The sequence below is a fragment of the Polypterus senegalus genome, chromosome 1 (genome assembly GCF_016835505.1).
Source record: "Polypterus senegalus isolate Bchr_013 chromosome 1, ASM1683550v1, whole genome shotgun sequence".
Lineage (NCBI taxonomy): Eukaryota > Metazoa > Chordata > Cladistia > Polypteriformes > Polypteridae > Polypterus > Polypterus senegalus.
Window position 1 is genome coordinate 257,854,811 of NC_053154.1, and position 14,634 is coordinate 257,869,444.

Sequence of the window (14,634 nt, forward strand, 5' to 3'; positions counted from 1 at the left end):
GATGGCGCTAACGGATCTCCGAAAAGCTTTTGAGTAGCGGGAAGTGGCGTGACGTCAGGAGTATTCAAGTCAAAAGAGGGATGGCGGGTAAGGTCATGACTCGTGGTGGGATTGTAAACAATGGGGGGTGCAAGAAAAGATTAATGTAAGTTGCATTTAAATTTCTAAATTTGCATTAAACAACGTTTTGGGCAATATAAGTCTGCATTTTTACGCGGCAGCTGAGTATTTTAGGCACATTTGTGATAAAGAAAAGCGTGAGATCTGTGTCAACCAAAATCTTTTTTTTAGGGTATCTTGTATAGTTGATACAATATGCTGTTTTTGTGCAGAGAACCTATATTCCTAGTCCGATAAATATTTGCGATATTGTTTTAAACGTTTATTTTTGCTATTGATACTTTTTATTAAGCTGTATACTTAAGGCAAATCGAGAAATTTGCTATAAATAACGAGCAGATCAAGCAAACCCATCCTTTTGTTACAGTAAGTAGACACGCAAAAAAGTAAAAATGAACTCGGGAGGCCTTTTTTCACGTAATATTGCCATCCGGTTTTCAGTGCAGATTGGGAATTTAATAAATGCATTCCCAAATAATACACAATTATTATTATTTTATATTTTATAAGTGTATTTATACTTGGAAGACATTACTGGCTCTGGTAGTTTCGTGTAGGTTGTGTTGAAGCACACCAAACGTACGGCATCGCGATGGCAGGAGCCCAGCTGCCGCTTCACGCCTTCGGGACGACGCTGCGGTGTGCAGTTTGCAGGGGGGTTTCATTTCACTTCCTGTCACATTGTTTTCGAATCGAAAATGGACGCGTGTGTGTGTTCATTCATTTGTGCCCGGTTCTGCATACAAGGCTGGAGGAATAAATGAAATATGACAGTCTTAAGTCTGTAACTGCTGAATAAATCGTTTCTAAAACACTAGAGATCTGACTTTTCTTCCATTCTTTAAGGCATAATACGATAAAAGTAAAATCTGAATATTGTTGTATATCTTTTAACCTCCTTGTGCTTATTTTATTGAAGTCTGTGTTAATAGTTGTACTGTAACACCGTAATAGAATCACCAACTGTAGGAACACAATTAGATATGTATGTTAGGGACCAAAAATAGTTTTCTTTTGGAATATGCACTTACCCTTACTGATATGAGTTGTTTAGCTATCAAAACATGGTTGAGATGATAAAATAATAAAGTGATTGTCCAGTTGTGCATTACACAAGTTTATAAAGTGACATGAACGTGACTCCAGATCTGCATTTAGTGAAATATATTCTTAACATATTAATGCCCACAGAGAGTTGGGTTTGTCAGAGGGCATCTTTGCTAGTCCATCACACCAAACCAATTTAGAGTCACCAGGTAATATTTATATTTTTAGGATTTAGGAGAAAAGTGGAATAAGTGGATTCACAAAATGGATTGATGATGCCCATTTCTTGATACATATCTTAGTGCATAATAATCTTCTTTCGGCTGCTCCGGTTAGGAGTCGCCACAGCGGATCATCTTTTTCCATATCTTTCTGTCCTCTGCATCTTGTTCTGTTACACCCATCACCTGCATGTCCTCTCTCACCACATCCATAAACCTTCTCTTAGGCCTTCCTCTTTTTCATCTTCCCTGGCAGCTCTATCCTTAGCATCCTTCTCCCAATATCTCAACATCTCTCCTCTACACATGTCCAAACCAGCGCAATCTCGCCTCTCTGACTTTGTCTCCCAACCGTCCAACTTGAGCTGACCCTCTAATGTACTAATTGCTAATCCTGTCCATCCTTGTCACACCAAAAGCAAATTTTAGCATGTTTAACTCTGCCACCTTCAGCTCTGTCTCCTGCTTTCTGGTCAGTGCCACTGTCTCCCACCCATATAACATAGCTGGTTTCACTACTGTCCTGTATACCTTCCCTTTCACTCTTGCTGATATCCGTCTGTCACAAATCACTCCTGACACTCTTCTCCACCCATTCCACCCTGCCTGCACCCTCTTTTTCACCTCTCTTACACAATCCCCATTACTCTGTACTGTTGATCCCAAGTATGATTGTGTAACGTTTAAAATACAAATAAGTATCACTTAATGAAGTATTTTTTTCCCTATTGAAATATAATGAAGCAGATTTACTAACTTTGCAGATAGGAAGTAACTACAAGCTCCCTCTTGGCTTGTGGAAATCCCTCTCCTCTGAGCTTTCAAAGCCAGTACAAAAAATGAAAGATGAATGAAGTGCATTCAATTTAATACCAGGCTATAATGACTTGTTATTCTGTTCTTTGCAGTGAAAACCGCATGGTGGCAGTATGGATACTTTTGTTTTTGATGCTGCATGTGTATGTTGTTAGATTTAGCATGTGATAGACTTTTATCTAATTCAGCACTGGCTCCTTCTTTGCTCCCATTAACAACAGAAAAGTTCAGAGCAAAATAGAAAGGCAGTGCAGAGTTGGAAAATAGTGAACTTTAACACTGAGGAATTAAAAGTGCTATTATCTTAGATACAAAGGCCCTTACATACTCCTATGTAAAGTTACTCACCCATCTGTATTATAATATTTATTGTCTAAATATTGCATGGTGGCCCTGGGAAACATAATTTTCTACCACTCTATAATGTACCGAGGTATGTTTATAAATGGTATAGCATGTATAGTATGACTTGACTTGAAATTGGTACATGTCTCAAATCAGTGCTGCATGATTGTGCAACTATGCAGGGTTTTAGTTAGTAAAGTCAACTTTTTTAAAATAGCGAGGCAAGGAAAGATATTTCAAAAACCGACATAGAGCTGATGCAGTTTCTGCCTTGTTTAATTTTTCTAGCTCTGGTTGCTCACCAGTGTCTGGGAATCTGAAAATGAATGTGTATCCCTCCTGATGTTCACAGAATGCGAGTTCATTATTTTGATTTAATAGAATTTTTAAATTTCTTATACACTGATAAAATGGATAGGATCTGATTAATGTATATTTAACTTAAATATGCATATGTGGGTTGTACTGGCAAATGTTTTGAAAGTAGAATGCAAAATGTGTGGAAATTTCCTGAGAAGTAATTCACAATTTTTACTTTCGCATTCACATTTTCTAATCCTTAGGATGCAGCAAGATCATGTTTTTAAGGCTGCTCTTTTATTTTTAGTATTTGGAAAAAATGCAACTTAGTCATTTTGGTTTGCCTTTTAATCTTACAGTATTTTTGTGTGCTTTGCAGATGTCACTTTCCCGATTTTTCTCAGTTAAGTTTTGTTCAAGAATAAAAAGTCAACAAACAGCAGAGCAAACGTAAAACAGGGTAAGTAGTAGGGTATCCAAATTACTGTGCTGGATATTAATTGTGCTAATACAGTATCAGCCATTCTTTATTTAAGGTGAGAACATAGCAATTTACAATACTTTAGTTCAATAATATTAAAAACAATTGATTGCATTTTTCATGAGAATGAAAGCTATGTAAAGAATGAGGAAAATATTGAAATGTGATTTTTTTTTTCTTATTGCATTGTTTGTCAAATTGTTTGGTTATAACTTCTTGCAATGCACATATTTTCAAAGTAAATAAACAATAGGTGTACAGAAAGGAGGCAAAACAGATTACTAAAGTTAAGGATTAGTTTGAATTTTACAATTAGCGCGTGCCTCAAAAAAGTGGAAGAGTGGTGGATAATAGAAAATTAAATGAAATGATGTTTTTAATTCTCGAGTTGCATACTGAAGCTCAAACATGCATCATACAGGGGTTATGATTTATAAAGTATTAAGATGGAGGTTGGCAGGAGGATAGGATAACCTATACTACGGTTTATGCAGTCCAGGCTTTTAGTATATATGGAAATTACTTGTAGTAATTTTCAGATATTTCCTGTGGTTGCTAATAAATGTTTTTTAAGATGCATGATTAACAAAAACAATTTTTAATATGCTATAATTGCATATTATAAAGATCTTCTAATCAACCAATGCCATTTATTAATTCATTACATTAGTAAAACATGGTTTGATAAGTGAAATAAACATGACCGCAACCATTTAACATTTTCTATGGTTTAACTTTACACATTTTCTTCTAAATGTATTTTAATTCTCACTGCTTTAATACTTATGCTAAACAGGATTAAGCATGTTCAGTAAGACATTTTAATATCTTTATAAAGATTTTTCATGTAGAATAGGCAAACCAAATTGCTGTATTTATTTCAATGTGTTATCTCTCTCCTTATGACAGGTTGACTATAAAGCATGGAAGCAGACAAAATAATTCAAAGTGTGTTATTTGACTTCATTAAATCGCATATCTCTAATGCAGATCTCAGGTAAGATCCTGATCGCGTTTAGTTGGATTTCTTCTGTAGACATGACTTTTTTTCCCCTCAATGTAAGAGGATAAGTGACTCTGTTTTATCTGTACGATCCAAGTCATACCTGATAAGTAAGACTCTTTAAGTTACCAACACGTGGTACAGTGATGAGAAAGCTTGAATTATGTCTGTTGAATGCATTCATCCAGTATTCTCTGTGTTTTTTTGGAAAAGGCACATGAGCTTGTAGGATAAACATGTCTTTTAGTTGAATCATATGCTTTAATCTGTTGAGTTTGTGGGGTTAATTAAAATGGCTTTGGCCATAACCACCAATCTGTTCTTTGTAGTGCAGACTTCCAGAGGTAAATGATGCCCCAGTAAAAGGTTTCCAAGGACATTGAAGTTGCTTACTGAATTAACACTTTTGTATCCATTAGTCAAAGTGCAGGTAGAGAGTGTACTGATTGAAAAGATTTAACACCATCTCAGCTCATTTAGGGAGTAGTAGTCCAGCAAGAGGAAAGTTTACAATACAGGTTTTGAGTCCCTGTATAATAGCTAATGCCTCCTTTGCTTAAAATGTCAGTGTTGATGACTAGTCTGTGAAGAATAAGTTGGAACAACAGTAGTGTGCAATGGATATTTAATTTCTCATTGGTTTTTTTTTTTTTTGTTTTTATTGAAACACTGGGGGGAAATCAGGTATGGAAAATAATACATTTGCATCAACACACTAACAAGTGTTTGTGAAATGGGCCTTTATGTTTGTATTAGGGCTATCAAATAATAACCAAAATGATAATGGTTCATATTAAAAATATTGTATATACATATAGTACTGTGCAAAAGTGTTATGCCACCCATCAATATTATTTTTAAGTTATCTGAGCAATAAGTGAAAACAATTCTGTATAATTTATTTAAGTAGTCATGTGGTAAACTTTTCTTGCAGGATTTACCAAATCACTTTGGATGGATTGTGGTTAGTGGTTAGAAATCTCATGTGTCGCACCTCCAGGGAACTGGGTTTGAATCTCAAGCCTGGGATGTAATAGAGAGACAGATCTTTGTTTGTCCTAAGGGGGAGGTTTGGCTTTATACAGAAGCTCAATTTATTAAAAAATAAAAAACCTCTTGCATACATAAATATTATAACAAACAAATGAACAAAAGAATTACTAAAAACTTGGCTAAAAATAAAAGAGCAGTCACAGTGAGGCATTATGCAAGTGAATTGCCATTCGTATAAAGGAACCCCAGTGGCGTTTCTTGATGCACTTCTGCTGAATTATTTGTTGGCTGAAAGTCCTCAGTTATAGTGTGTTAGAGTGAGGATGTGCAGCATTGTTCATATTGACACTCAGTTTTGTTTTTTTTTTTTATTCTCTCCTCCACTAATACCTCCAGTGGGTTGAGAGTGCTTCCCATAACAGAGCCTGCCCTTTTGATTAGTTTGTTAATTCAATGGGGCTCTCTTGAAGTGATGTTACCAACCCAGTACACTATAGATATTGGCCATTGTAGAGTTCTAGAGTAGAATATGTGATTGTGTGGCATTTGAACACTCTCCCGGTTTCTGCATTGTATTTTCCTCTGGATACTCCAGTTTTCTTTTCATATGACAAGGATAAATTTAGTTGGCAACTATAAATTAGTCTAGTGTGAGATAGTGTCAGTGGGTGTGTTTGTGATTGTGTATGGCAATGGACTTTTGTCTCATCTGTGGTTGGTTGTCCTCTTGAGCTCACTGCTACCAGGATATGGACCACAACAATGAACTGAAGAAAATGATTGGATGACTCAAAGACCTCACAGTTAAAGCGTTGTAGTCTTGTCTAAAACACACAGCTGATATAAGACTGCCAAAAAAGATAATCAATGGACTAAAGCAGGTCTGGAAGGTGGAATTAGCCAAGATACAGAAACATGGTTAAAATCATTTCTTTTGAAGAAATTACCACCAGTTACTAAATATAAAGATTTATGTACTTTTCTTTTTTCAACAAAGACAATGGATTTTGGATCTTGTTTGCAGTGTAGCTCACATTAAACATATTTAAGGATCAGTACTAGTGAACTTGCCATTCTCCACAGCTACACAGACTATTTTAAGTTCTTTGTGGAGAACTACATGTTGTTTTGCTTTCCATATGTTAAGAAGAACATAATAGCACTCAAAGACGAGAGGAAGCTATAGACTAGTTGCAGAACTGAATGCTATGAGCTATCTATAATAACTAAAGGAGTTGAAAACTTTTTATCTTAAGCAAATTAATATTATGTGGTGACATGATAGATGTGTGCTTAAAGTTATGTATGCAGTATGATTGTTCCTTCGAAAAGTATTTTTTCTGAAATAAGTACATGAGGATATAGATGAAACCTGGTTTAGGGTAAATTTGTAATAGTATAAGCTGCATTATTCTAAATAAATAAGAGACTTTTGATATTCCTAGCCATATGTGTATAACAACATTTGAACTTTTACACAATCGAGATGATTATGTTTAAGATTGGTTAGCCAATACAGTAACTGAAATTTTAAAAGCACTCTGATCCATTTATATTCATACCAGCTTGCTATAAATCAAGTGCAGTACTGAGTGGAGCACATGGCCTTTGCAAATGATGAATTAGTGATCCAACATGTGAAAATGGCACTCAGCTTTTCCAAAAATAGTTGTACAATATTTCTGGCTTTTTAAATCTGAGTTTTCCAATTGCTGCGGACTTAATTGAACATTAATATAGGGGAGATGTAAAGCAGATTGATATGGTAATGATTCCAAACTTCTTTTTCCAACAGCACAATTGATGATGTCATTCTGTCCTATATCACTGGTGTTCTTGAAGATCTAGGATCTCCAGAAAGAGAGGAGGAATCTTTTGATGTTGAGATGCTTGTAGAAATGCTCGAAGCCTACGTGCCTGGGTTTGCTGAAATTGAAAGGTAGTTGTTCCAGATATTGACATTTTTAATAGTTGATACAGTATAAGTAGGGTGTAACTTTAATTTGCTATCCCATTTTCTATATATTTTGTTTTTGTTAAAACCTTTATCCACGAAAAGGTTAAGTAATTAAAACCTTGAAAAATGCTGGCTTATGAGAGTGAAAGTTCATTTACTTTTTTTTTTATTTTTTATTTTTTTTTATTTGCAGTGTTCATGTATATGAGATGATGATTAAATTGGCAGAAACACTGGCTTCCACCCGAGAAAAAGGTAGGTGAAACCAATGTTAGAGTGTGGTCACATTGCTTTTGTTCATTCTATATGATTTTTGTAATGTAGTATAAATTATATTGAATTCACTGCACATGGATTGTAACTGCAACATTTCCTTAATTATATCCCTGCTATTTTGGCTACACCTAGAGAGAGGAGTTGGCAGCTTTTAAAAGTTTTATTTTTATTTAAACTGATGTGTAACTTTGTCCTGATTTTGATTTTAGTTAATACGATAATACTTGGTTATTCAAAATTCCCATCATAACCTGTCTTACACAAGCTCCTTTTAAGAGGAATACTCTTCAAACAGCTTGCCCCAGTTAAGACTGCTGCACACACACACAGACAAAATTTTTGCTAAAACCATTCTTTCATCATTTCAGTCTTTCTTTTAAAAGATAAGTATTAACACCATTTGTTTAGTCCCCCCATAAGAGGTTTGTTACTCCTGCAGATTTTAGCCTTGCAATATCTTCCAAATTATCATTTTTTCCCCACATTGCACAGCTAAAATGTTTTTGTTTATGCCATTTGTTTTGTATTGTAAGTTCATTTTTTTGTTTGTTTCGTATTAATGTGTTATGTTTGTGTAATCTCAATGCAATTGTAAGTTTCTGTCCCCTAGTTAAATCAACAAAAGCTAAATTTTATTAAGAGCTTGTAGATATTTGGTATCTGCTGCATATGAGATCAGTGTGATATGAAAAAGTATATTTAAGTAAAATATTTACTTTATATGCACAATATACATTTATTTATATTTGCAACATATATTTCTAGTAGGGCGGCACAGTGGTAGCGCTGCTGCCTCGCAGTTAGGAGACCCAGGTTCGCTTCCCGGGTCCTCCCTGCGTGGAGTTTGCATGTTCTCCCGTGTCTCGTGGGTTTCCTCCGGGCGCTCCGGTTTCCTCCCACAATCCAAAAACATGCAGGTTAGGGGCATTGGCGATTCTAAATTGGCCCTAGTGTGTGCTTGGTGTGTGGGTGTGTTTGTGTGTGTCCTGCGGTGGGTTGGCACCCTGCCCCGGATTGGTTCCTGCCATGTGCCCTGTGTTGGCTGGGATTGGCTCCAGCAGTCCCCCGTGACCCCGTGTTTGGATTCAGCGGGTTGGAAAATGGATGGATGGATGGATATTTCTAGTAATTCAACATATTTTCCTGAAATATTGAAGAATTATGCCTGGAATCACTAGATTTATTAAAATATATTTAACATACACAAATAGTAATTAGTGGCAAGACAAATATAGGAACATTTTACCTGTTTTCATAAAACAATATTTTTGCTTGTTTGAACATGCAGAGTTTGTGGTGCTATTTTCTTTTCATGTGCATATTAGAAACTTTCCAAGTAAGATTTATTTTCAGTCACATGGTGTCCATTTGGCATAAGGTATGGTTGCTGACAGATTGTGCTCAACAGCTGATTCAGACAAACCAATGAAGACCACATGGAATGTAACTCCCACTGCCAGCATTCTTAATGCCTCTTTTATCTAAGCATGTCTGTAAACAATGTGCTAGCTAGTGTTGCTGCATATCTTTTAAAAAAATGTGGACTTAGCAACTTTAGAGGGCATTAGATAAAGATAGCTAGATTGAAAAAAATGAATTTATGTTCTGCAACTATAATGAGGAAGAAAAGAATGGAAAATTGAAGCTGGGAACAGATCAGTTAGAATAAGTGAAGTTGTTTTCTGTATTTAAGATCCATGATTCAAAGGGACAGAGGGCTACTGGTTGGAATTAGACAGGGAATTGGAGTACAATGGAAAAACAAGAGAAAGTGTAGTGGATGAAAACAGGTATGGGGACAAAAGGAAAACATTGTGTGAAGGAGAGTATTAGAGATAACATTGTCAGGAGAAATAAGGAAATGGAAGCCAAAAACTAGATGGAAAGATGTTATAATAAGCAGTATGCATGGCATTGGTTGTACTAGGGAGATTGCCACAAATAGGAGGCCATACAGTTCACTGTAGCAACTCTAGATAAAGGAAAAGCCATGGTGAAAAGAAGTAAAGAAAAATAATATGTTAAAAGAGAGATAAGAAGTAATATTATAAAGGGCAAGAAACTGCTCAAAGAAAATTAATAACCATATAATGTTTTAGGAGGTAGGTGGCGATTGAGTTCACTATTTTATTTGCTTTATAGAAATTTATATTTGTATATTTTTATCTTTACTAAAGGAAACAGCACTCCAAAGTCAAAATCTGAAAATAATCTAAGCAAAGACTGTGTTCCAAGTGTGGATGATGAAGACAGATGTAATCAAAAAACTGCATTAATCAATTCAAGTGGAGCAACAGCAAAGGTAAATTAGCATGTGAATGACTTGTTTTAATATGGCAACAGTCTCAGTGAGTCTTAATATTTTGCCTTGTTTGTAAACACAGTGTTAAATATTGGACACGAGTACTGCCTATCCCAGAATGGTTGTTCCAGTGATTTACTGCTCAATGTGATCATTCTGCATACTTTCCTTGTGCAAGAGGGGTCTCAGGGTCTACTGCTGCTACTCTCATCATTAATCTGAAATGCTAGGATTGGATGATATTGTACTCCTTGTAAATGGGCATTTGTATTGTAACATCTGAACACTCAAAGTAAGGTGATTTTAATATTAGCATAACACCTATTCTGAAACCATTAACATTTTTCCACTGAAGCACAATTTCAGTATATTATGTTCAAAGCATGAAGCAGAGGGGGTTAAAACATAACTGAAACAATTTGACTTCCAGAATTACATACAAATGTAATCTGATAGTACCAATATTACAATGTGTACTGCAAAATAATTAATAAAATAACAATAATAAAATTTAAAAAATAAAATAACATTCAATAAATTAATAACAGATTTTATTAAATCTGGATGTCAACAGGCTTGCAGTATTGGCAGAAATTAATTTTTGATCAATATTTTCACTAGTTTTGTCTTTTATGTTTAGACAGCAAATGTGGTGTAGTGGTTAAGGCTTTGAGTTTAAAATGTTAAGGTTGTGGGTTCAAATCCCACTACTGGCACTGTGTGGAAATGAGCTAGTCTATCACCTGCCTGCACTCTAATTGGAAAAACAAAAAAGAACTATTATAATAAATATACAACAGAAAATGAAACTTTCCTAGACCATATATACAAAAATATTTATGATTTATCCATAACTGCTATTCTCACATGTTCTAGTTCTTTTGGAATAGCATATAAACATACTGTATGTTCACAAAGCATAGAAAACATCAATCACTATAGTAATGTTATATATCATATGCAGGATAACAAAAATGGCACAGACTTATTTAATAGTGATATTGAGAAAGATTTAATAAATGTATTAAACAAAGTACATTTTAACATCATTTTCAGCAATACAGACTACAACGAAAAGTTCCTGCTCTTGCTTACTCAACCAACCAACCAACCATTTTCCAGCCCGCTGAATCCAAACACAGGGTCACAGGGATCTGCTGGAGCCAATCCCAGCCAACACAGGGCACAAGGCAGGAACCAATCCTGGGAAGGGTGCCAACCCACCGCAGGACATACAAACACACCCACACACCAAGCACACACTAGGGCCAATTTAGAATTGCCAATCCACCTAACCGGCATGTCTTTGGGAGGAAACCCACGCAGACACGGGGAGAACATGCATACTCCATGCCGGGAGGACCCGGGAAGCGAACCCGGGTCTCCTAACTGTGAAGCAGCAGCACTACCACTGTGCTGCTGTGCCGCCCTCTTGCCTACTCACCTTTCAGTAAGGTGTGGAAGTTTGCTGGAATTAAATGCTAATGTGCATTATTTTTAAATCTGTACATAAACATAAAAATTGGATCTAAAATGATTATAAATTCATATAGGTTTTAAATTTATTTTTTACAAATAATTGGCCACTTTCTGTTTAATTTTATGACTTAACGTTTTGGTGGCACACAAGTGATCAAGATGTTTGAATTGTTTTTGTACTTTTAGGAAGCCTTCAGCAAGGAGGATGAGCAAGTGCAACTGCTTTTAGAAATGTTTCCTGCATGCTCAGTGAAGGAAGCCCAAACAGCACTTTGTATTGCAAAATGGGAACTTGAGGAAGCCGTGCACCTGTTAATAGCAGGAGATGTTGAGCTCAGTGGGAACACTTCTTCTAAGGTACCATATTTTAATCTTTGTCACATTAGTTTGACTATGTGCACTTATCTTCTGTGTTTGCCAATCCATTATGATGTACAAACACACATTTATAATATTTGTAGTCATGCAATAAGTTAATTTATATGCCAAATAAATAGTTCAGACTACAGATTTGCAAATTATATATTCAAGAAAATACAAGGACAGTTGAGTCATTTTTGTGTTCTGGTGTGTTAAAGTATACATGTGGTTGTAACGTATTATCTTGCTGGCAATCTTTTGTCAATGAAAAGATCGGCTCCTGGTTTAGTGCTAAGGCCTGATTGGTGCTAAGATTTCACTGGCACCGCCCCATTTCAAAACTAATTCCAAGACTTTGCCCGACAGTGAAACACAATGGTCTTTAAAGGCTGTTCCCTTCCTGAGACAGAGTCGAGATTTGGAAGATGAGTTTAGGCGAAAGCTAGCAACACAGAAGAGAGAGAAAGATGGAGACTTCAAAACCTTTGTAGTTAAGCCTTGTTAGGCTGTACTATTACATTTTGCCGCATACCTTTGCTACATTGTGGTATTTATCCCTCCTTGTGTTTTTTTGTTGTTGAAGCTGGATACTATCTATCTATCATCTTCTATCTATCTATCTACTTTCGAGACTTTTATGACCTCTTTGGGTTGGAATGATGAGTAGGTGAATTACACAAAATGATTGAAAAATATTGACAAGAGAAAATATTCAAACATTATGCCAAAAAAGACATTTAATATTAATCTCTTAAAATAGCAAAATTTTGATTCCTAACCACTGTGGCACTATGTGGTGTAGACCTGAGTATCCATTTAGAGCTCACAGACTGTGAAGTTTTGGACATATACACTGAAAATCTCAAGCTTGGTTATTACTGATGGCTAATATTTTCAGTCTTGGGCTAGACTGCTCTTTTCATCACAACCAATCAGAATAGGTTTGGTTAGGTTCCAGTTGTTGTGGTTAGGTTTAACCTATCACAGTTCCTTAATTGTCATTGCTAAATCTGCTTTAGATAAATAGTTTTTAGGGAGATCACAGGTGATATTTTTAAGACTTTTCTGCAGTTTATTTACCTATTCTGTACATCATGTATAGAACTACAGAAATAATAATGTATAGCTGCAACTAATTTCAGTGAGGGTTTAATAATAATAATAATAATAATCTCTAGTACATGAAATATATGACTATATATATGAAATATATGAATATATATAATGTTCTCACAATACTATGTGCTCATCAGTTTAAATTGGATTAAGATGGAAAAAATGGATAACTGTATTGATATTCAATATTAAAATTTGTTTATTTTTTTAATTTGAAATATTACAATTTTGGTAATATTTAACTTGTTTATTTGTTATTGTATTTTCTTTGATATGCAATATCTGTGGGGAACAATGGCACTTCCAACGTGAGAGGGCAACTGATATGTTTATTTGGCTTATAAAACACATTCCAGGATATTGTACAATTTACAAAAAAAAAAACAAAACAATAGAACAGATGATCCAGTCTGTCTGATGGCATAGCTCATACAAATGCCCATCTTATAGCGCTTCATTTTCAGTTTGTATCTCCATTCCTTAGGGTGTATGGTAGTTTCCCCAACCAGTCTACATGTGCTTTGTGGACTTGGAAAAGGCATTCGACCGTGTCCCTCTGGGAATCCTGTGGAGGGTGCTCCGGGAGTATAGGGTACGGGACCCACTGATAAGGGCTGTTCTGTCCCTGTACAACCGGTATTGGAGCTTGGTCCGCATTGCCGGCAGTAAGTCAAACCCGTTTCCACTGAGAGTTGGATTCCGCCAGGGCTGTCCTTTGTCACCGTTTCTGTTCATAACTTTTGTGGACAGAATTTCTAGACACAGCCAGGGCATTGAGGAGATCTGTTTTGGTGGACTAAGGATTGGGTCACTGCTTTTTGCAGTTGATGTTGTCGTGTTTGCTTCATCAGGCCGTGATCTTCAGCTTTCTCTGGATTAGTTCGCAGCCAAGAGTGAAAAGCCAGAAAAGGGTGGAGTGCCTTCACAGTGTTGGGAGTGAGATCCTGCTCCAAATGGAGGAGTTCAAGTGTCTTGGGGGTCTTGTTCACGAGTGAGGGAAGAATGGAGCCTGAGATCGACAGGCGGATCGGTGCGGCATCTGCAGTAATGCGGGCTCTGCATCGGTCTGTCGTGGTGAAAAAGGAGCTGAGCCGAAAGGTAAAGCTCTGTTTACCAGTCGATCTACATTCCTACCCTCACCTATGGTCATGAGCTATGGGTAATGACCGAAAGAACGAGATCGCGAATACGAGCGGCTCAAATGAGTTTCTCCGCAGGGTGTCTGGGCTTTCCCTTAAAGATGGGGTGAGAAGCTCAGTCATCCGGGAGGGGCTCAGAGTAGAGCCACTGCTCCTCTGCAGAAGAGTCGGATGAGGTGGCTCGGGCATCTAATCAGGATGCCTCCTGGATGCCTCCCTGGTGAGGTGTTCCGAGCACGTCTAACCGGGACGAGGCCCTGGGGAAGACCCAGGACACGCTGAATGGACAATGTCTCCCGGCTGGCCTGGGAATACCTCAGGATTCCCCCGGAAGAGCTAGAAGAAATGGCCAGGGAGAGGGAAGTCTGGGCATCTCTGTTCAAGCTGTTGCCCCTGCGACCAGATCTCGGATAAACGGAAGAGGATGGATGGATGGATCTCCATGCCTCTGTTTTACATTTTCCTTGGCATGTCTTCATACCATATTCTTACCTGTACTCCTGACTTGTGTATTCCTTAGTCTGTGTGTATGATGTTAAGCTCCAACCTTAGGTGATTTCTGGCTAAGCAGTCTCTTCACTTTCCAAAGTCAGCAGTAACCCTTCTTTGGCTACAGGTCCACTAGTACAGGTTGAATATCCCTAATCTAAATTCCTCCAAAAATCTGAAACTTTGAGTG

At 36.7% G+C, this 14,634-nt stretch overlaps 1 protein-coding gene across 2 annotated transcripts in view; it reads left to right on the forward strand.

Moving 5' to 3' along the window:
* Nucleotides 1-14,634, forward strand: part of cuedc2 (CUE domain containing 2) — a 24,240-nt gene continuing 9,606 nt past the window's right edge. Inside the window, exons 1-7 of one of the 2 annotated variants that reach the window (XM_039772509.1) lie at nt 1-87; nt 3,229-3,309; nt 4,240-4,327; nt 7,122-7,265; nt 7,477-7,538; nt 9,737-9,861; nt 11,527-11,697. In XM_039772509.1, the coding sequence (XP_039628443.1) occupies nt 4,254-4,327; nt 7,122-7,265; nt 7,477-7,538; nt 9,737-9,861; nt 11,527-11,697 (576 nt within the window). In that variant the 5' untranslated portion in view covers nt 1-87; nt 3,229-3,309; nt 4,240-4,253. Of the gene's footprint in view, nt 146-3,228; nt 3,310-4,239; nt 4,328-7,121; nt 7,266-7,476; nt 7,539-9,736; nt 9,862-11,526; nt 11,698-14,634 lie in introns of both variants that reach the window. The other variant, XM_039772500.1, reaches the window with a different exon arrangement.